This window comes from Salmo salar, chromosome 12, assembly GCF_965601325.2.
Source record: "Salmo salar chromosome 12, fSalSal1, whole genome shotgun sequence".
Taxonomy (NCBI): domain Eukaryota; kingdom Metazoa; phylum Chordata; class Actinopteri; order Salmoniformes; family Salmonidae; genus Salmo; species Salmo salar.
In genome coordinates this window covers 50032965-50055288 of record NC_138302.1, presented here as the reverse complement: position 1 = coordinate 50055288, position 22324 = coordinate 50032965, and the positions used below count along the sequence as shown (strand labels likewise).

Here is a 22324-nt window from a genome sequence, read left to right as displayed (position 1 = left end):
CGGAAGTTTACATACACCTTAATCCTAGTAAAAATTCCCTGTTTTAGGTCAGTTAGGATCACAACTTTATTTTAAGAATGTGAAATGTCAGAATAGTAGTAGAGAGAAGGATTTATTTCAGCTTTTATTTCGCATCACATTCCCAGCGGGTCAGAAGTTTACATACACTCAATTAGTATTTGGTAGCATTGCCTTTAAATTGTTTAACTTGCGTCAAACCTTTCAGGGTAGCCTTCCACAAGCTTCCCACAATAAGTTGGGTGAATTTTGGCCCATTCCTCCTGACAGAGCTGGTGTAACTGGGTCAGGTTTGGTGGCCTCCTTGCTCGCACACGCTTTTCAGTTCTGCCCACACATTTTCTATAGGATTGAGATCAGGGCTTTGTGATGGCCACTCTAATACCTTGACTTTGTTGTTCTTAAGCTATTTTGCCACAACTTTGGAAGTATGCTTGTGGTCATTGTCCATTTGGAAGACCCGTTTGCGACCAAACTTTAACTTCCGGCCTGATGCCTTCAATATATCCACATCATTTTTCTACCTCATGGTGCCATCTATTTTGTGAAGTGCACCAGTCCCTCCAGCAGCAAAGCACCCCCACAACATGATGCTGCCACCCCTGTGCTTCACAGTTGGGATGGTGTTCTTCTGCTTGCAAGCCTCCCCTTTTTTCCTCCAAACATAATGATGGTCATTATGGCCAAACAGTTCTATTTTTGTTTCATCAGACCAGAGGACATTTCTCCAAAAAGTCCGATCTTTGTCCCCATGTGCAGTTGCGAACCGTCATCTGGCTTTTTTATGGCTGTTTTGGAGCAGTGGCTTCTTCTTTGCTGATCGGCCTTTCAGGTTATGTCGATATAGGACTCGTTTTACTGTGGATATAGATTCTTTTGTACCGGTTTCCTCCAGCATCTTCACAAGGTCCTTTGCTGTTGTTCTGGGATTGATTTGCACTTTTCGCACCAAAGTACTTCATCTCTAGGAGACAGAACACGTCTCCTTCCTGAGCTGTATGTCAGCTGCGTGGTCCCATGGTGTTTATACTTGCGTACTGTTGTTTGTACAGATGAACGTGGTACCTTCAGGAGTTTGGAAATTGCTCCCAAGGATGAACCAGACAAGGTAGGCCTTGAAATACATCCACAGGTACACCTCCAATTGACTCAAATGATGTCAATTATCCTATCAGGATCTTCTAAAGCCATGACATAATTTTCTGGAATTTTTCTGGAATTTTCCAAGCTGTTTAAAGGCACAGTCAACTTAGTGTTGACAAAATAGTTTTAATGACTCCAACCTAGGTGTATGTAAACTTCCGACTTCAACTGTGTGTGTGTGTGTGTGTGTGTGTGTGTGTGTGTGTGTGTGTGTGTGTGTGTGTGTGTGTGTGTGTGTGTGTGTGTGTGTGTGTGTGTGTGTGTGTGTGTGTGTGTGTGTATGTGCTGTGTGTTATATGTATGTGTACAGTGTGCATGTGTGTATATATATATATATATATATATATATATATATATATATATATATATATATATATTTACAAAAAATTATATGGGGTATTCGAAATAATGCAGACAATTACATTAATGGAAGCTACAATCTATCTGCAATATTAAAGCTGATCTACCCCCTACATTTTTTTAAATACTAATAAATAAATAACAGACACATATTTTTCCAGTTTTTTCCCCAGTTTTTTTCAGACGCCCCGCGTTAAAGCTAGTTAAGGAGGAAAAGTATTACTTTGCAGCCTGAATGGAGGATGCTTAATGTACGAGCCATCCACGGCGGACACAGGTGTATTACCGGCTGGACACATCAATCCTAGACGATAGTGTAGATCTAGCGCCCTCGATCAGCTGCCTAGGCTTATGTTGTGTGGTCCTTCCACTACGACTCAGGAAAGCATGCAGTTTATTAGGCTACAGATGAAGTAAGTTATGATGAACTTCACAGGGTGGTGAACGTGCATGAGCTTGATGCTGCTCTCCAATAAATATCAAGGTTCTGGTGACATGATGATCGATGCTTGGCTGCCGGTTTGACAAATAAATATTATCTCACTCTTTTGTCCATTATAATCTCATCAGGTAGCTAGCCTGTATCTGAGAGCTGTTGGCTAGAGCGCATGTGCAAGGACCAGAGTGGGCACATTTGCTATGTAATGCTGTTTTTTTTGTGATCTGTAGCCTAGAGTTGAAAATGCAATGGAAACCATTTGCTTGTATTTTTTATTCGGTACATGGGATTTTAACCACAAAGTTATTTTTATATGTATTGCGTCATCACACACAGCTTTTTATTCACAACAAGTCAATTTGGTGGAAAAATGCAAATTGGCGTGTTGTTTTTATGCAGATTTTAGGATAATTTCATGGAAATCTGTCGCGAGTTGGATGGAAACCTAGCTATAGAGTATCATATAATGGTGGAGAACGAGTGGAGGGGGTTGCGCTGCCACTCGATAACATTTCCCAATGTTTACTTTCCAAGGTCTGCCATTTGTATGTCGAAATGCATCTGTATAGGCTAAATGTTGTTGTTGGTGACTCTGCATGCAGAAAACACTGATATCTTTAAACTAAAACTGAACGTTTTTTAACTTGAATTTACAGCAGATGGCAGAGACTCATGTGGGATAGAGTTGAGGTTTTGCTTCATGGTCCTTAAAGGCTTTGCCTTCTTGTCTGTAAGTGAGGATTTTGCCATGATCTCTCGGCTAAAGAGGGCCCTCATCAATTCCAACACCTTTTTTTGGGGTGGGGGGGGTTCTTGGCTGAACCTTGCCACAAAGTTTTTGAAATTTGGATTTTGGAGCCCTCTTTCAGTTCAACCTATAGAAAACACAAAGGCACATCATAAGTTCAGGCAATAGTGGTCACTTTTCCAATCGTGAGATGTGATATGCAAGGATAAATGTATCCTTGTTAATGTTTTTAAACATGTGTTTATGTCATTCACAAAGGATTAGGACAATTTCATTCTACGCTAAGAAAAGTGAGAGATGCTGTTTCCTTTCCATCCTAAACTCCTGCCCTTCTTGGAGAAGCATTGGAAGCTCTACAAAACATAATTGTTAGATTTAGTAATAAATACACATGAAAGGCCATTTCAACTGGGGAACACATTGCTTTTTTGGAGAAACAGCCTCATAAATGAAGGAATTTAAGGACATTATATTCATTATCCACCCTAGTGATTCAAGATGAAGGACATGTATCTCATCAGTACATTTCCATCATGTCAGTCTCAACATAACCCTAATGATAGCAAAGTTACAATCTTTCCCTTTATTTACACTCTCTGTGTGAACTTTCGTTGGAGTCCTGTGTCGCCATGACTATGACAGGCTAGCTTGACTGGAGCTAACATTAGCTGATGTTAGCTTCTATGCCAATAGAGATTTATAAATGAATTAAACTTTCAAAACATAATGAAAAAAGAACAACAATAAATCATTACACTCCGCTTAACTTGGTGTTTTATATCATATGCTTTATAACTCGCTCACCATGAAGATAAGGTTTAAAATGTGTTTATCTGGTGCTTCTCTCTTCAATTTTCCGTTGGCGCTCTCAATCAACTGGCAGGAGCCACTATAGAGCGAGAGCACAAGAAGCAAGTGTTGTCAACTATTTTTCAGGGAAAATCGCTATTTGCTTTTTGATATGTCGCTAGAAGTCGCTCGATTACGTTTTGCCAGAGATGCGATGACATCATAGCGCCAATTTAACTTGCTGTGGCACAGCTGCCATTAAAACCATATAAACTCTTGGTGCCAAAACTCCCCAAAGGCAGCCTGAAAAGTAGCAAATAAAGGTTGCTGGATGGGGTTTGAAAACTTGCTAAATATAGTGACAAAGTCACTAAATTGGCAACACTGCGTAAACTAAGCACTAGAGCGAGCTGCCCCCTCTGTGGGCCAAAACAAGCATAACATCCCTTGACTATAAATACATGATTACAAAATGCCAAAGATTAGGCTACTGTACTATATACAGTACCTTCAGAAAATATTTATACCTCTTAACCTACTCCACATTTTGTTGTGTTACAGCCTGAATTCAAAATGGATTAAATAGATTTTTTTTCTCACCCTTCTACTGTACACACAATACTCCATAATGACAAAATGAAACATGTTTTCAGAAATGTTTCCAAATGTTTTGAAAATAAAATACAAAAACAATTACGTAAGTATTCACATCCCTGAGTCAATACTTTGTAGAAGCACATTTGGCAGTGATTACAGCTGTGAGTCTTTATGGGTAAGTTTCAAAGAACTTTCAACACCTGGATTGTGCAAAATATGCCCATTATTCTTTTCAGAATTCTTCAAGCCCTGTCAAATTGGTTGTTGATCATTGCTAGAAAACCATTTTCAAGGCTTGTCATAGATTTTCAAGTAGATTTCAGTCAAAACACAAGGCCAAATGTGCACTGGAGTTGCTTACCAAGAAGACAGTGAATGTTCCTGTGTGGCCAAGTTACAGAACATTCACTGTCTTCTTGGTAAGCAACTCCAGTGCACATTTGGCCTTGTGTTTTAGGTTATTGTCCTGCTGAAAGGTGAAATCATTTCCCAGTGTCTAGTGGAAAGCAAACTGAACCAGGTTTTCTTCTAGGATTTTGCCTGAACTTAGCTCCATTCTGTTTATTTTTTATCCTGAAAAACTCCCCAGTCCTTTACAATTACAAACATACCCATAACATGATGCAGCTACCACTATGCTTGAAAATATAGAGAGTCGTACTCAGTAATGCGTTATAATGGATTTCCCCCAAACGTAACACTTTGTGTTCAGGACAAAAAGTTAATTGCTTTGCCACATTTTTTGCAATATTACTTTAGTGCCTTATTGCAAACAGGATGCATTTTTGGGATTTTTTTTAATTCTGTACAGGCTTTCTTCTTTTCACTCTGCCAATTAGATTAGTATTGTGGAGTAACTAGAATGTTGTTGATTCATCCTCAGATTCTTTCTATCACAGCTTTTAAACTGTAACTTTTAAAGTCACCATTGTCCTTCCTCTCCAGCAACTGAGTCAGGAAATAAGCCTGTATCTTTGTAGTGACTAGGTGTATTAATAACTTCACAATGCTCAAAGGGATATTCAATGTCTGCTCAATAGGTGCCCTTATTTGTGAGGCATTGGAAACCTCCCTTTGTGGCTCTGTCTTTGTGGCTGAATCTGTGTTTGAAATGCACTGCTCAACTAAGCACAAGAGCAAGGGGTCCAGAGATGAGGTAGTCATTCATAAATCATATTAAACACTATTATTGCACACCGAGTGAGTGCATACAACTTATTACGTGACTTGTTAAGCAAATGTTTACTCCTGAACGTATTTAGGCTTGCCATAACAAAGGGGTTGAATATGTATTGATTGAAGACATTTCAGCTTTTCATTTTTAATTAATTTGTTAAAAGAAAATTGAAAAACATAATTCCACTTTGACATTATAGGGTATTGTGTGTAGGCTAGTGACAAAAAATATATACATTTAATCAATTTTAAATTCAGGCTCTAACACAACAAAATGTGGGAAAGGGGTGTGAATACTTTCTGAGTCTCACATTCTCCCATATTTCTGGTTGGCAACACAGGGGACCCAAACATGAGCAAAAAACTGTATTACCGTTTTTCACAGCAACTATTTCCCCTTTTTTTATGTTACAGACAAACTTGGACCAACAATAGTAGCCTAACAATAGAGGCCTGACTTTATCAGAAACTTGCTCACAGATATATATAAACGCATCAATACCAGCCAATCTCTTTTGACCTCGGTGGGTCTATTTATGTAAGGGAGTGTGTACACGTATTACTATGACATTATTAACGGGGTTGCAACACCTACTACCGAGTTCCAAACTACCTCTGGAAGCAACGTCAGCACAAGAACTGTTCGTCTGGAGCTTCATAAAATGGGTTTCCATGGCAGAGCAGCCTCAAACAAGCCTGAGATCACCATGCGCAATACCAAGCCTCGGCTGGAGTGGTGTAAAGCTCGCCGCCATTGGACTCTAGAGCAGTGGAAACGCGTTCTCTGGAGTGATGAATCACGCTTCAACATCTGGAAGTCCGACGGACTAATCTGGGATTGGCGGAGGCTGGGAGAATGCTACCTGCCCCAATGCATAGTGTCAACTGTAAAGTTTGGTGGAGGAGGAATAATGGTCTGGGGCTGTTTTTCATGGTTCGGGCTAGGCCCCTTAGTTCCAGTGAAGGGAAATCTTAACGCTACAGCATACAATGACATTCTAGACGATTCTGTGCTTCCAACTTTGTGGCAACAGTTTGGAGAAGGCCCTTTTCTGTTTTAGCATGACAATGTAGAGCATCTACAGATGGACTATCCGGACTATCCAACTAAAGTGTGACCTAGAAATATTTTATAGATAGGCTCCTTGGCTAATGCATGGCCAGGATAAGAAATACACGCAACTTATTGCTGTTGAAACAGCTTTCGTTGTAATAGCCCTAGGGTAAGGGTAGCCTACTGAGAGCTTGTTTTTTAATCACATGAAACAGAAAACGAGCAATTGTAACAGAAAAATAACTTAAATGTTTCTAAATAGGGTCAGCGGTATCAGTCATCTCTCATACCATGATGGGTTTATGGACATGTAGGCTACATGAGGGGTTTTACGCATATCCAAAATAATAACAGTAGCTGGCTAAAATAATTTTTCCGCTCACATTTTGTGTTTGACAATGGCGCTGGCTTAACGGCAGCCGGAAATAGAGCCCATGGTGTAAATCCATGCCACTGTATGGAAGTGCGTCCCAATGTCTTTTTTTCTGTGCACCGCACTTTCCACTTCATTCAAGCCACAGCCCCTGAATGAATAGCTGCTCGGTTTACAGCATAATGAACTTTGAGCGTTCCTGTCAGCGGTGTTGGCTCGCCACCAGGCAGTTAAACAGTATGTGAGGTCTGTATGGTGCATACACACACCGTGGGTGGGCCAAGCTCGTCAAACTCACGATGCTAACGGCTAAAGCCATGCTGTACCGTTACAAGCCATCGGTTGCAACAGGCAGACGCTAAGCCCAATGTTTGCCCTTAGCATGCTATGCTATTTGCTAACTATCTGAGAACCACTTAGGCAGTATAGTCTGTGTTGATTCACTGGATGTATAAAAGGAAAAATGAAACTGATAAATGTCCCTTAGTTTAAGTGTATGTTAACTAGCAACTCTACCTTCGTTTTGTGTACAGGTAGTTCCCAGTAATCTAGCAAATCTCACGTAGTTATCAATACAGGTGTTTGTTACCTAGATGTTACCTAATACAGATGTTACCTCGTAACTTAGTAACTTTTTCTAGTAATGTTTTCTTAGCTTACCAACAACCTTTTTTTTACAGTATCTCTCAATACAGGTAAATGTTACCTAGCAACTATCACTTAGTTTCCAGTAGCCTACATGTAGATGTTACCTAGCAACTGTTTCTTGTATGCCTATAGGCTATATCCTGGTGTGGAATTGAAAAATCCTAATGTAAAATCCCAGGAGTTCACCTTTAAAACACTTATTTACATGTGAAAATTATTTCACAGCGTTCCCCCCCACCGTATTCCACCAACGAACACTGTAAAGCAATATAGTGTAGATTCTGTGCAAGGAAAATCTCTGTGACTGAGCCACTTTTCCCTAGACTTTCTGTACAGCCAGACAAGTTGCACCCAATTTGAAGAGTTTCTGCAATGGCCGTAAATGTAATAAGTGCAGTGACTGGTTCCATTCTTCCTGCCATCTTTCTAATTTGATTCATATTCATGATTGAGATTTCAATCTCCCAGTTAGAAGCATATGTACTGGTGCATAGAAATGGACCGGTTCTGTTTATTTCACATCTTGCCATTCAGAGGCTGAGGGATCTTGGGTTGCCTCCAAAATGGCAACCTCTCTTCCGTATATAGTGTGTGTGTGTGTGTGTGTGGGGGGGGGGGGTAAATAGCGTGTGTCAAAGGGGAAGGGGTAGATTCTGGTTGAAAAGGATTTTAAGTGGTTTGGGGGGATTTCAGTATAATCTGGTGGATTCCTTTGGAGTTGGGGGTAAAACGTGCTGTGTGTATGTGGTACTAGGCAGGAGGGTCAGGTAAAGGGGCTGTATGTGGGGGCGTAGGGGGTCAGTGGTAGGGGTTAGAATCTGATGAGGTAGTGTTTTTTATGGGTGGAGGTTGATATAGCCTGGTGGATTTTTGTGAAGCTTGGTGGGAGGGGGGTGGTACTTGTGTGTGTGTATTGAAGAGGAAGTGTGTGTGTTTGTTGGTGTGGTTGTGTGCGGGTGTGCACAACCATGTGTATTTGCGTGTGTGTGTGTTTGCGTGCGTGCACGCCTGTATGTATTTGTGCGTGTACACATGCATGTACATTCATGTGTGCGTATGAGGAGGTGCACCCCCACAACACGGGCTGCAAGGTCTGGTAGTGCATGGCGGGGGAAAATGGGGAGGGGGGGGCGTGGGAGGGGTGCATTGTTAGGGAATCCAAAGACGGCGTAATTAAGCCCAATGGATCCCAGATGGCTGGCTGTCAGTGACGTGAGAAGAGGGACGAGCCCCTAATGGGAACCAGACGCCCGCCGAAACGCTTTGAACTGGCGGCCGGAGAGAGAGAGAGAGAGTGGAGAGAGAGAGACGGGGACGGAGGGGTTGACAGAGGGGGGGATGGAGAGAGAAAGAGAGAAGGAGTAGGTACTCAAGTGTACCTTGCCACTGCATATAAGACACATATAACTATTATTACATTTCAAGGAAGAGTCCAAATGTTTATTTTTAATTAAGTTTTAGTGACTGTGTTTTCACACGAAATGTCATCAAACAGAGATATGTAAATGCTGTGTAACTATCGTTCGGCTACAAGGTATCTGTGCGATTTGATGTAATGTTTGTCCGTCTATTATGTGAGGCTGGAGTTAGAGCACCATGTGGTTAGCATTTCAAATTTCATCTACTTTTAATAAAAAAAAATTATATATATATATATATATATATATATATATATATTTGACCTTTATTTAACTACGCAAATCAGTTAAGAACAAATTCTTAAAAACAATGACGGCCTACCCCGGCCGACGCTGGGCCAATTGTGTGCCACCCTAGGGGACTCCCAATCACAGCCAGTTGTGACACAGCCTGGATTCAAACCAGGGTGTCGGTAGGGACGCCTCTAGCACTGAGATGCAGTGCCTTAGACCGCTGCGCCACTCGGGACATTGTGTCACATACCTGGGTATGTTACCTAGGAGTTTGTTGAAACGGTTCAGACAGTTGGACTGATCAATGGTAGCCTGGTTCTGGATTTATTTGTGCTGTTTCGCAATGACCATAGGTGTTGGCAAGACCGCACAAACTGATCTGGACCAAGTTAGATCTGTGGAACATGGGGTTTAATTTGACCATGTCTCTTCAAAATGTTACCCAATGTGACTTGGTAGTCAGTCATTTATTTGTGAATTGCCTTGTCATGTGGTCATACACATACTGTACATCTCTCCCAACCAAAAATGTTACATCACGCTTTTCTCTTCAAGAGCATGTCATATACGGTAAGCAATAAAGCACAGCATGTTTTGTGTGTCAGGAGAGGCTAGGGTGTGAAATAGGGTTGTGCGGTATCCAGATTTTCATATCGTCATACCGTCCTTTCATCTCGGGATTTACGGTATTACCGGTTTAGTACACAAGGGGGCACCAGAAAAACTAGCAGACAGGCGGAGAACGGAGAGGAGGAAAAAAGTCAAGGAAATCAAGATAGCAACTTTGCCTTCTCAAACACGTCAGAAACTAACACAATATGATGCCCCGTCACCTTATTAACTCAGCTACGTACCTAGATAGCAAGTTAAACTAGGGGTCATGTTAACACGTAACACATTCTGCGTTTTTCACGCCAGAAAAATAGGTAAAACGCTTAAGAAATATCTTGCTGCGTTTTGTAAACGCAGATCTAAAATGCTTCTTATTGTAATTTCTGCTCGGCATCAGACTCATTTTGTGCTTCAGCTGCACTTCTAAACTCGGATGAGAATTCACAACTGGCATTCTATCAGCAGACAGAGCTCAGACTGATGTGTAGCTTCTTTTCTCTGGTACTTTTCTCGGTGTAGCCAACCTATTTTTCTCTGGTAAAATGCAAAATAAAATTTACGCAAAACATTAGGAAATGTATCTGGCTACATTCTTTCTATGATAAGCTTAAACATTAGACATAGGAAGGCCATGCATAGTTTTTGAAAAAAAAAAAACTTTCTTTTTCATTGTAAGCTCATCTACTTGTGTGGCTGCCAGCCAAATAGCATTGCTCTTCTGTTGTCATCTGATGAAAATGAAGCTATATTATGTAGAATGTGGTGCACTAACTTATTTTCTGTGAAGGAAAACTATAGACTATAGTTGCACGTCCCTGATCACTCTAATGAAGCAGAAAAACACTGTTGACTTTCAATATAAAACATGACCCCTGTGACACAGCTTTACTCACCTGCTCCCGCTTTCTCCCATTGTGCTATTTACAAACAAACACGTGACTGGCTCAACTGTGCTGGAGAACTAAGTACACTTCATAACGTAAAATAATAATAATAATGTGACAGGTGAAATAAGAACGTGATCTGCTTTATCTCCTAATGAATTGCACAAGTTGACTGCAGGTATTTACTTAAAAAATAGCTACAAATATTCAAATGTATTGAAAAACTTCAAAGAAATAGTTACAACGATATTGACGATATTGAAAACCGTCCCGTGGCTATTTACAAATACCCCGGTACAGGGTATATACAGTGAGGGGGAAAAAGTATTTGATCCCCTGCTGATTTTGTACGTTTGCCCACTGACAAAGAAATTATCAGTCTATAATTTTATGGTAGGTTTATTTGAACAGTGAGAGACAGAATAACAACAAAAAAATCCAGAAAAACTCATGTCAAAAATGTTATAAATTGATTTGCATTTTAATGAGGAAAATAAGTATTTGACCCCCTCTCAATCAGAAAGATTTCTGGCTCCCAGCTGTCTTTTATACAGGTAACAAGCTGAGATTAGGAGCACACTCTTAAAAGGAGTGCTCCTAATCTCAGCTTGTTACCTTTATAAAAGACACCTGTCCACAGGAGCAATCAATCAATCAGATTCCAAACTCTCCACCATGGCCAAGACCAAAGAGCTCTCCAAGGATGTCAGGGACAAGATTGTAGACCTACACAAGGCTGGAATGGGCTACAAGACCATCGCCAAGCAGCTTGGTGAGAAGGTGACAACAGTTGGTGCGATTATTCGCAAATGGAAGAAACACAAAAGAACTGTCAATCTCCCTCGGCCTGGGGCTCCATGCAAGATCTCACCTCGTGGAGTTGCAATGATCATGAGAACGGTGAGGAATCAGCCCAGAACTACACGGGAGCATCTTGTCAATGATCTCAAGGCAGCTGGGCCCATAGTCACCAAAAAAACAATTGGTAACACACTACGCCGTGAAGGACTGAAATCCTGCAGCGCCCGCAAGGTCCCCCTGCTCAAGAAAGCACATATACATGCCCGTCTGAAGTTTGCCAATGAACATCTGAATGATTCAGAGGACAACTGGGTGAAAGTGTTGTGTTCAGATGAGACCAAAATGGAGCTCTTTGGCATCAACTCAACTCGCCGTGTTTGGAGGAGGAGGAATGCTGCCTATGACCCCAAGAATACCATCCCCACCGTCAAACATGGAGGTGGAAACATTATGCTTTGGGGGTGTTTTTCTGGTAAGGGGATAGGACAACTTCACCACATCAAAGGGACGATGGACGGGGCCATGTTCTGTCAAATCTTGGGTGAGAACCTCCTTCCCTCAGCCAGGGCATTGAAAATGGGTCGTGGATGGGTATTCCAGCATGACAATGACCGAAAACACACGGCCAAGGCAACAAAGGAGTGGCTCAAGAAGAAGCACATTAAGGTCCTGGAGTGGCCTAGCCAGTCTCCAGACCTTAATCCCATAGAAAATCTGTGGCGAGAGCTGAAGGTTCGAGTTGCCAAACGTCAGCCTCGAAACCTTGATGACTTGGAGAAGATCTGCAAAGAGGTGTGGGACAAAATCCCTCCTGAGATGTGTGCAAACCTGGTGGCCAACTACAAGAAACGTCTGACCTCTGTGATAGCCAACAAGGGTTTTGCCACCAAGTACTAAGTCATGTTTTGCAGAGGGGTCAAAACTTATTTCCCTCACTAAAATGCAAATCATTTTATAACATTTTTGACATGCGTTTTTCTGGATGTTTTTGTTGTTATTCTGTCTCTCACTGTTCAAATAAACCTACCATTAAACTTATAGACTAATCATTTCTTTGTCAGTGTGCAAACGTACAAAATCAGCAGGGGATCAAATACTTTTTTCCCTCACTGTATGGTTCAGTTGAAGTCGGAAGTTTACATACACCTTAGACAAATACGTTTAAACTCAGTTTTTCACAATTCCTGACATTTAATCCTAGTAAGAATTCCCTGTCTCGGGTCAGTTAGGATCACCACTTTATTTTAAGAATGTGAAATGTCAGAATAATAGTAGAGAGAATTATTTATTTCAACTTTTATTTCTTTCATCATCATTCCCAGTGGGTCAGAAGTTTACATACACTCAATTATAATTTGGTAGCATTGCCTTTAAATTGTTTCATTTGGGTCAAACATTTTGGGTAGCCTTCCACAAGCTTTCCACAATAAATTGTGTGAATTTTGGCCCATTCCTCCTGACAGAGCTGGTGTAACTGAGTCAGGTTTGTAGGCCTCCTTGCTCGCACACGCTTTTTTAGTTCTGCCCACAGATTTTCTACGGGATTGAGATCAGGGCTTTGTGATGGCCACTCTAATACCTTGACTTTGTGGTCCTTAGGCCATTTTGCCACAACTTTGGAAGTATGCTTGTGGTCATTGTCCATTTGGAAGACCCATTTGCGACCAACCCTCCTGCAGCAAAGCACACCCACAACATGATCCTGCCACCCCCGTGCTTCACGGTTGGGATGGTGTTCTTCTGCTTGCAAGCCTCCCCCTTTTTCCTCCAAACAGAACGATGGTCATTATGGCCAAACAGTTCTATTTTTGTTTCATCAGACCAGAGGACAGACCAAAAAGTATGATATGTGTCCACATGTGCAGTTGCAAACCGTAGTCTGGCTTTTTTATGGCGGTTTTGGAGCAGTGGCTTCTTCCTTGCTGAGCAGCCTTTCAGGTTAGGTCGATATAAGGCTCGTTTTACTGTGGATATAGATACTTTTGTACCGGTTTCCTCCAGCATCTTCACAATGTCCTTTACTGTTGTTCTGGGATTGATTTGCACTTTTCGCTCCAAAGTACGTTCATCTCTAGGAGACAGAACACGTCTCCATTCTGAGCGGTATGAAGGCTGCGTGGTTGTGTGGTGTTTATACTTGCGTACTATTGTTTGTACAGATGAACGTGGTACCATCAGGCATTTGGAAATTGCTCCCAAGGATAAATCAGACTTGTGGAGGTCTACAATTTTTTTTTCCTGATGTCTTGGCTGATTTCTTTTGATTTTCCCATGATGTCAAGCAAAGAGGCACTGAGTTTGAAGGTCGACCTTGAAATACATCCACAGGTACACCTCCAATTGATTCAAATGGTATCAATTAGCCTATCAGAAGCTTCTAAAACCATGACATAATTTTCTGGAATTTTCCAAGCTGTTTAAAGGCATAGTCAGCTTAGTGCATGTAAACTTCTGACCCACTGGAATTGTGATACAGTGAATTATAAGTGAAATAATGTCTGTAAACAATTGTTGGAAAATTACTTGTGTCATGCACAAAGTAGATGTCCTAATCGACTTGACAAAACTATAGTTTGTTAGCAAGAAATGTGTGGAGTGGTTGAAAAACTAGTTTCAATGACTCCAACCTAAGTGTATGTAAACTTCCGACTTCAACTGTATACCGCCCAAGCCTGGTGTGAAATGTACAGTCAGTTAAAGGGTCAAAGTCACATATAGTATGCTATTCTCTTGTGACCCGAAGAATCGTGTCAAGGTCTTGCTAGCAACTACGTTCGTCTGTCACACAGGCTCAGAAATTACTTTCTCACGTGGATACATCCTCTCCTAATATCTAACTACTTTTTTTTGGGACACTTTCTATGAATACCCTGCATTATAAGCACATTTACTACGCCTTATGAGCTATGCTGTTTTAAATGATTTTGAGACGATTCAGGAAAACGTACTAGTTTGTGTGCTTGACCTACAACAGCGTTGAAGACTTGAATGGCTCTTTCTTGTCAATGGGTTTAACGGTCTGATTTCTCTCTCCTGTCTGTCTCCAGGACTGTGGTGATGCCGATTGCCCATGAGTTCTCTCCTGACATGGTGCTGGTCTCATCTGGTTTCGATGCCGTCAATGGACATCCGGCGCCGCTGGGGGGCTACAAAGTGTCGGCCAAGTGTAAGCTCACTAAACACCTCGTCAGTTCCTCACTGAATCATATGCAAGGACACACATGCAAATAGACGTTTGAACGTACGCACACACACATTCAAAAGTTCATGGGATCACACATTATGAAAAAAAATTGTACTTGACAAGCATAATTGAGACTTAATGGTAATGTTTTTGTAAATACTAATCCTCTCCTAATATCTAACTACTTTATAACAATGCTTTATTTTATTACAGTACATTGCCTATTTATAGCTAGAGAGTCAAAAATGTAACAGTGGTAAAATAAACTTGCACAAATTGAGTAGCCTATGCTACAGTTTGTTTAAAGTAGTGTTCAATAATCTCATGTTGGCAGCCATCTTTGATTCCTTGGTGTTTTCCCATGTCAAAGCAAATCAAAAGGATTGATGTAGCAAAGTACTCAAATTGTTCTTTATTATTACTTTTATTCAAATTAGTTTTATCACCTGTGGGAATTTAAATACCATTCATTCAGATGGTTTATTTTCCAACCTTTTACTTTTAGCTGGCACAATAAGAATCAAGCTAACTATCTTTACTGGTTCACTATTGGCTCTAGCTGAGCCAATCCAAAACGGCTTGATTAGAATAGATATCAAATAGAGCGAAAATGTGATTGTGAAGGTAAATTAATACCTTACTCTACCTTCTATAGATCTTACAGGTTGAAATTAACCTTCTATACTGTTCTAAGAGCAACCTATTTCTACCTCATCCTAACTATCTTAGGAGTTCTACTTCGTCGATCAGACTGTTCTATATTTCACGGGGTTTATTCAGTAGTTTTGTCTGTATTAGTTCCTGACAAAGAGCAGTGTCAGTCTTGGCAGATTTGATGTTTATGTCTGTGAGCAGGAAGTCGCCCCACTGTGTATGATGATGTCATATCGCTGAGTCTACTTTGTAAAAACAAGTTTTCACTTTGTCATTATGGGGCATTGTGTTTAGATAGGTGAGGAAAAAAATAAGATTTTATCAATTTTGAATTCAGGCTGTAACACAACAAAATGTGGAATAAGTCAAGTTTTGACCATGTCATTAAGGGGTATTGTGTGTAGACAAGTGAGAAAAATATATATTTTATCCATTTTGAGTTCAAGCTCTAACACAAAAGCTGGAATAAATCAAGGGGTATACAGTGTCTTCAGAAAGTATTCATACCCCTTGTTTCACTGCTCTCAAGGAGTGGTGGGGAGGGGGAGAAGTCAGGCGCAGGAGACCAAAATTGCACTCGCAGAGCGTTATTATTCCAGAGTCCAAAAATACCATGAACAGGTATGAAACAAACCAGACAATAAATGTCCACCTTCAAAAAGGGCTGGGACGCAGTCCAGAGAAAAACGCAAGCCCACAATAGACAAAGAAAAAAATTAACGTAACCCCAAAACCCACAACAGGTAACAACAAACAATCCCGCACGAACCCAACCTAGACAAGCGAGACTAAATACCCCACTAATTAGCCAACTAAAAACAGGTGCAACAAAAGACAGACAAAACCAAACGAAAAGGAAAAAAGGATCGGTGGCAGCTAGTAGACCGGCGACGACGACCGCCGAGCGCCACCCGAACAGAGAGAGGAGCCACCTTCGGTAGAAGTCGTGACACCTTGACTTATTCCACATTATGTTCAAATGAATTAAACATTTATAAAATAGTTTTTTTCTCACACAATACCCCATAATGACAAAGTGAAAACTTGTTTTTAGAAATTTGAGCAAATTTATAGAAAATGAAATACAGAAATATCTAATTTACATAATTATTCACACCTCTGAGTCAATACATGTTAGAATCACCTTTGGCAGCGATTACAGCTGTGCATCTTTCTGGGTAAGTCACTGAAAAGCTTTGCACACCTGGATTGTACAATTTTTGCCCATTCTTTTCAAAATTCTTCAAGCTCTGTCAAATTGATTTTTAATCATTGCTAGACAGCCATTTTAAAGTCTTGCCATAGATTTTTAAGCAGATTTAAGTCAAAACTATAACTAGGCCACTCAGAAGCATTCACTGTCTTCTTGGTAAGCAACTCCAGTGTAGATTTGGCCTTGTGTTTTAGGTTATTGTCCTGCTGAAAATTGAATTCATTTCCCAGTGTATGGTGGAAAGCAGACTGAACCAGGTTTTCCTTTAGGAATATGCCTGTACTTATCTTCATTCCGTTTATTTTTTATCCTGAAAAACTCCCCAGTCCTTAATGATTACAAGCATATTGTCACGTCCTGACCAGTAAAGGGGTCATTTGTAATTGTAGTATGGTCAAGGCATGGCAGGGGGTGTTTGTTTTGTGTTTTGGGGTTTTTTGGTTCTAGGGGATTTTGGTTCTAGTTTTCTATTTCTATGTTTCTTTTTCTATGTGTGGCCAGGTATGGCTTCCAATCAGAGGCAGGTGTCTTTCGTTGTCTCTGATTGGACGCCATACTTAGGCAGCCTGTTTTTTCCTGTGTTTTTGTGGGTGGTTATTTTCTGTATAGCCTGTGTGCCTTATGGAACTGTTTCGTCCTCTGTTTATTTTGTTTTGAGTGTTCTTTCAAATAAAGAAGAAAGATGAGCACTATACCCGCTGCATTTTGGTCACCGTTCATCGACGCCTATGACACATATCCATAACTTGATGCAGCCACCACAATTCTTGAAAATATAGAGAGTGGTACTTAGTAATGTGTTGTATTGGATTTCCCCAAAAGATAACACTTTGTATTCAGGACAAAAAGTTAATTGCTTTGCCACATTTTTTGCAATATTACTTTAGTGCCTTGTCGGAAACAGGATACATGTTTAAGAATATTTTTTATTGTGTTCAGGCATCCTTCGTTTCACTATGTCAATTAGGTTTTCTCCTATCACAGCCCTTATACTGTAACTGTTTTAAAATCACCATTGGTTTCATGGTGAAATCACTGAGCGGTTTCCTTTCTTTTCTGGCAACGGCGTTAGGAAGGACCCCTGTTACTTTGTAGTGACTGGTTGTATTGATACACCATCAAAATGTAATCAATAACTTCAACATGCTCAAAGGAATATTCAATTTCTCTTTTTTTTTTTTTTACCCATCTACCAATAGGTGCCCTTCTTTGTGAGGAATTGGAAAACTTCCCTGGTCTTTGTGGTTGAATCTGTGTTTGAAATTCACTGCTCGACCGAGGGACCTTACAGATAATTGTATTTATGGGGTACATACTGTAGATGACCTAGTCATTCAAAAATCATGTTAAACACTATTGTTGCACAGAGTCCATGCAACTTATTATATGACTTGTTAAGCACCTTTTTACTCAATAACTTATTTAGGCTTGACATAGCAAAGGGGTTGAATGCTTATTGACTCAAGACATTTCATCTTTTCATTTTTTATTAATTCGTAAAAATTTGTAAAAACATAATTCCACTTATGTGGTATTGTGTGTAGGCCAGTGTAGGCCAGTGACATACAATCTCAACTGAATACATTTTAAATGCAGGCTGTAACACAACAAAATGTGGAATAAGTCAAGGGGTGTGAATACAGTACTTTCTGAAGGCACTGTATCTTTAAAAAACAGCACATTTCAGCATTACAGCTCTTTTCCTCAGGGTTCTCACACATCCTGTGTGTGTGCTTGGCAACATGGAGAAGAAGGGGCTTTTTGTATCAACAATTTTATCCATGCATCTGTGACCTTTGGAATGTTTTAACCCTTTTCATTTTAGTTTGTGAATTCTAATAAAGTGTTTAAATGTATCTCTCCCTCAGGTTTTGGCTTCCTGACACGTCAGCTGATGGGGCTGGCGGGGGGCCGGGTTGTCATGGCACTGGAGGGGGGTCACGACCTCACGGCCATCTGCGATGCGTCGGAGGCCTGCGTCCGCATCCTGCTAGGCACTCAGGTCAGTAGTCACAGATCTAAAACCAGCTTAACCCTCTGTAAATTCTAACCCTAGCCATAAGGGGGAAAAACACAATGCTGACCTTTGATCAGCATCTAGGGCTTCCCAGCCGAAACAGTTCAGAAGAGTTCGTGCATATATTATGATGACATTTTGTGACGTTTTTGTTAGTTTTGGACTTCGGTAAGGGTTTTTTCGGCTGTTCGAGTACACCACATTTTTTCTCGAGGCCAGCCAAAGTTGAAGAGTCGAAGTGTACGCCCTTTCGTCTGTGATTGGTCAACTGTAGGGATTCTTCAATAAAGTCTTTGTTTTCATTCAACGTTTTTATTCGACTAGTTTTTATGCACATGTTTTCATTGAGAAATGCTGCACTAAACATCTTAGTCAGATGTAAAATTGCGCGACTAAGATCTCCTCTGCAAAAAACGTCAAAATTAATTATAGATACCTTGAGTTATCTTAGATTAATTCTGACTATTTTGAGGAAGTGGCTACAGCTTCTCAAAATGGCCAAACAGTACTATTGCCATTTTTTTCTTGTTTTTGAAGCGAAGGTCTTTTAAGGGAGTATGCGAGCACACTCTTTCGGTTCGTCTAGCCAACTTCGGCTAGCCGCCAGCCGAACTGAAGCGTGCCGATGCCTTTACCCTGCGGGAGGATGTTGCCCCTTAGGCACAGATCTGGTCACCCCTCCCTAAATCCTAACCATAACTATTAGGGAGAACAGAACATTGCTGACCTTTATATTATTGTCTAGGGCAGTGTTGGGTAGTCTTACCCTGTTGTGGGTTCAGGCTTTTGCTCTAGCCATGCAGTACCACGTTTGACGTCCGTCCGCCCCCCCCCCCCCCCCCCCCCCCCGTCTTCCTCTGTGTGTTCCCTTCCAGGTGGAGCCCCTGTCTCAAGCGGTTCTGGAGAGGAGACCCTGTCGCAACGCTGTCCTCTCTCTACAGAGAGTCATACAGGCCCAGGGTAAACATCTGATGATAAACACTAATCTACTTTCTCTCTCATTATCATTGTCTTACTGTCTTCATCACTCTTCCCTCTGCCAATCTGTCTTTCACTCTAGAGTATCTTCCCTCTATCTCAGTCTCTCTCACTTTCTTACACCATCTCAAGTCTCTCTCTTGCTGTTTTTATGTTCACTTCTCTTTCTCTCCCGCTCTCCCCATCTTCTTTTCTCTCTGTCTTCCTTTACTTCTCTTACTCTGCATGTCCCTCTCTCTCGTTGTTTTTCTTCACGCCTTCCCTGTACACCTCTCTTGTTCCATCCACTCTTTCCCACATCTCTTCCATCTCTACCACTCCAGCCTCGGTCATTCTATTTATTTTATCCCTCTATCTGTAGTATCTCTTCTCTCCATCTGTCTTGCTGTCATTTCTCTCTCCGACCACCTCTCTCTCCATCCCATCCCTTTCTCCTGCCTTCATCCCTCCTTCCTTCTCATTCTTTCCTTCCCTCGCTCTCTCTCTGACACACACACGCACACACACACACACACACACACACACACACAGCACACACACACACACACACACACACACACACACACACACACACACACACACACACACACACACACACACACACACACACACACACACACATACACACACACACACAGAGAGAGAGAGAGAGAGCCTTCCTGGCTCCAATTATCTTCAAACACTTCTCTGGCACACGACCTTCACAACATCCCCTCTTGATTGCGCACAAATGTTATCCCAATCCAATTAGATTAATACAAAATATTTGCAAAGCCACAAGAATGTTAAGCCCCTTCATTTAGGCAGAGGGTGAAATATATGTGTGGTGAATACTGGGAACACACATGCGTGCACACACGCAAACACACTATGGCCCCCTCTCGCTCTCTTACACACACATCACACACACCGAGGCTCTTCAACACACAAATATCCAATGATTTATTTTCCTTCCGCCATGTGTCAAGAGACACACGCATGTCCTAAATGAAAAGAGCTTGAGAAGATGAGAAGTATGAACCCGTATTGATTTATGTTAATGTCAGAATCACACATGCAACTCAAAATATTGTATAAATCAAGCTTGTTCTGAAGATGGGATTGATGACATGTGAATGTGGCATAATGTGTGTTTTTGTGATATACTTGTGCGATTTAAATTACACTAATGCTGAATTAAAATGGCCGTATTGGTCCATTATTCCGACCACACACAGACACGTATTACTGTAGCTGCAATATTGCTTAATAGAATACAGTTCACACATTTCAAAGACAGAGTAGCTACATTTTTAAGACAGTACTCGCCATGGAGGCAACATGATACCCAACCCCCCAAAAAACTCTCTCTCTCTCTCTCTCTCTCTCTCTCTCTCTCTCTCTCTTGCCCTCTCTCTCTCCCTCTCTATTTCTCTCCCTCTCTATCCAGGTGAGTACTGGCGGTCGTTGAGGGCAGTGGCCCACACAGTGGATCAGTCCTACCTGCAAGCCCAGGGACAGAGTCTGAGACGGAACTCAGAGGACCACAACAACACAGTGTCCGCAATGGCCTCTCTCTCCATGGCTAGCCTCACCACAGACAGGTAACATTACTAGTGCTGAGCGATTTGTGCTTTTTTTTTTAGGTCGGTTCGTCTTCAGTTTGATAATTTATTTGAAATAGTCACGGTTTTCGATTTCGTTTAAAAAAAAAAGGTGGACATTAAATGCACTGTGCGTTATGTGGGCTGAACACAGAATAAAACAATAACAGGCCCATGATGGTAGTGATTGCCCGTTACTGCTTATTAGCCATCCTTTATTCATATGACTTTACTGTCTTCAAAGTAAATAAGGGTCTTCAAAGTAAATAAGGCATACTTTAATGACTGCTGAATACCAACTATCAGTCATTTAGATCATGTAGTTTTAGGTAGAGATACCTTGTGAGGCAAATGCTTTCTATCCCTCTCGATCGCACGCTCTTCTCTCCTTCTCCGTGTCCCACACAGACCGGACAACTAGGTGCGAAATGGATTATGGTCGTTGTAGTTAATTACCACACTTTCTAAATGATGTAGAATATTGGCCTCTTAGAAACTATAACTCCCTACTACATCACACAGTTCGGTTTTGATCTGATTTATCACTAGAGAAACTGCGCATCAATCTCACAAAAATACAAATCAGAATGGAGTTTTAAAAACTCTACATTCTAAGAACATCAAACAAGACCAGGCCAACAAAAGCACTGACAACATGTAGTTATATCGCTGACACCATGTAGTAACAGCACTGACACCATGTAGTAACAGCACTGACACCATGTAGTAACAGCACTGACACAATGTCATCTCATATAATTTCAAGATAATATAATATCTATCATGTGAAGTGATAACGTGAAATTATATTAAAAGGGATGGTTCACTCAAGACGTCCAGACAGACAGGTAACATCACTGACACCCTGTAGTCGCAAATGATATCAGTATAATATAATGAAATATTAAGTGAAGTGTTATGACATGAAATTATAGTTAAAGGGATGGTTCAATCAAACTTCAAATGTAGGCTTGTTTTTCGACCTAAGTGCAAATTTAGGTTGTTTAGTTACTTTCAGCAGCCTCTGCCTAGCATTGTCTTTCCTAGACTGAAAGCTGGCAGCCTACTGTAGGTATGAGGAAAAACATCGGTGAACCACCCGTTTTTTAAAAATATGTATTCAATTAAAACATTGCCTTACTACATTTCAAATATTAAGCCCTCAGCTGTCAGCTGAATATCACCATACTGCTTTTGATTAGTGCTATTTTCCAACACTAATCCCTAGGCTTTTGAACCAGAAGATAAATCAATTAGTGTTCTAATTTCTTTGGAAGAGAGTGTGAGAAAACAAAAATACATTCATATTTCTCAAGGTATGGCATTCCGTTTGCCCATTAGCTATACAACGCCCTGACAAAAGACACAACATTGACACCACCATCCCTCTCCCTTTAAAAC

At 40.9% G+C, this 22324-nt stretch overlaps 1 protein-coding gene across 2 annotated transcripts in view; it reads left to right on the top strand.

The window, feature by feature from the left end:
* Positions 1 to 22324, top strand: part of LOC106565234 (histone deacetylase 7) — a 100154-nt gene that overhangs the window by 71142 nt on the left and 6688 nt on the right. For both annotated transcript variants that reach the window (XM_014132124.3, XM_014132125.3), the window contains exons 21-24: positions 14342 to 14460; positions 18214 to 18347; positions 19238 to 19322; positions 20770 to 20923. In XM_014132124.3, the coding sequence (XP_013987599.1) occupies positions 14342 to 14460; positions 18214 to 18347; positions 19238 to 19322; positions 20770 to 20923 (492 nt within the window). The remainder of the gene's footprint in view (positions 1 to 14341; positions 14461 to 18213; positions 18348 to 19237; positions 19323 to 20769; positions 20924 to 22324) is intronic.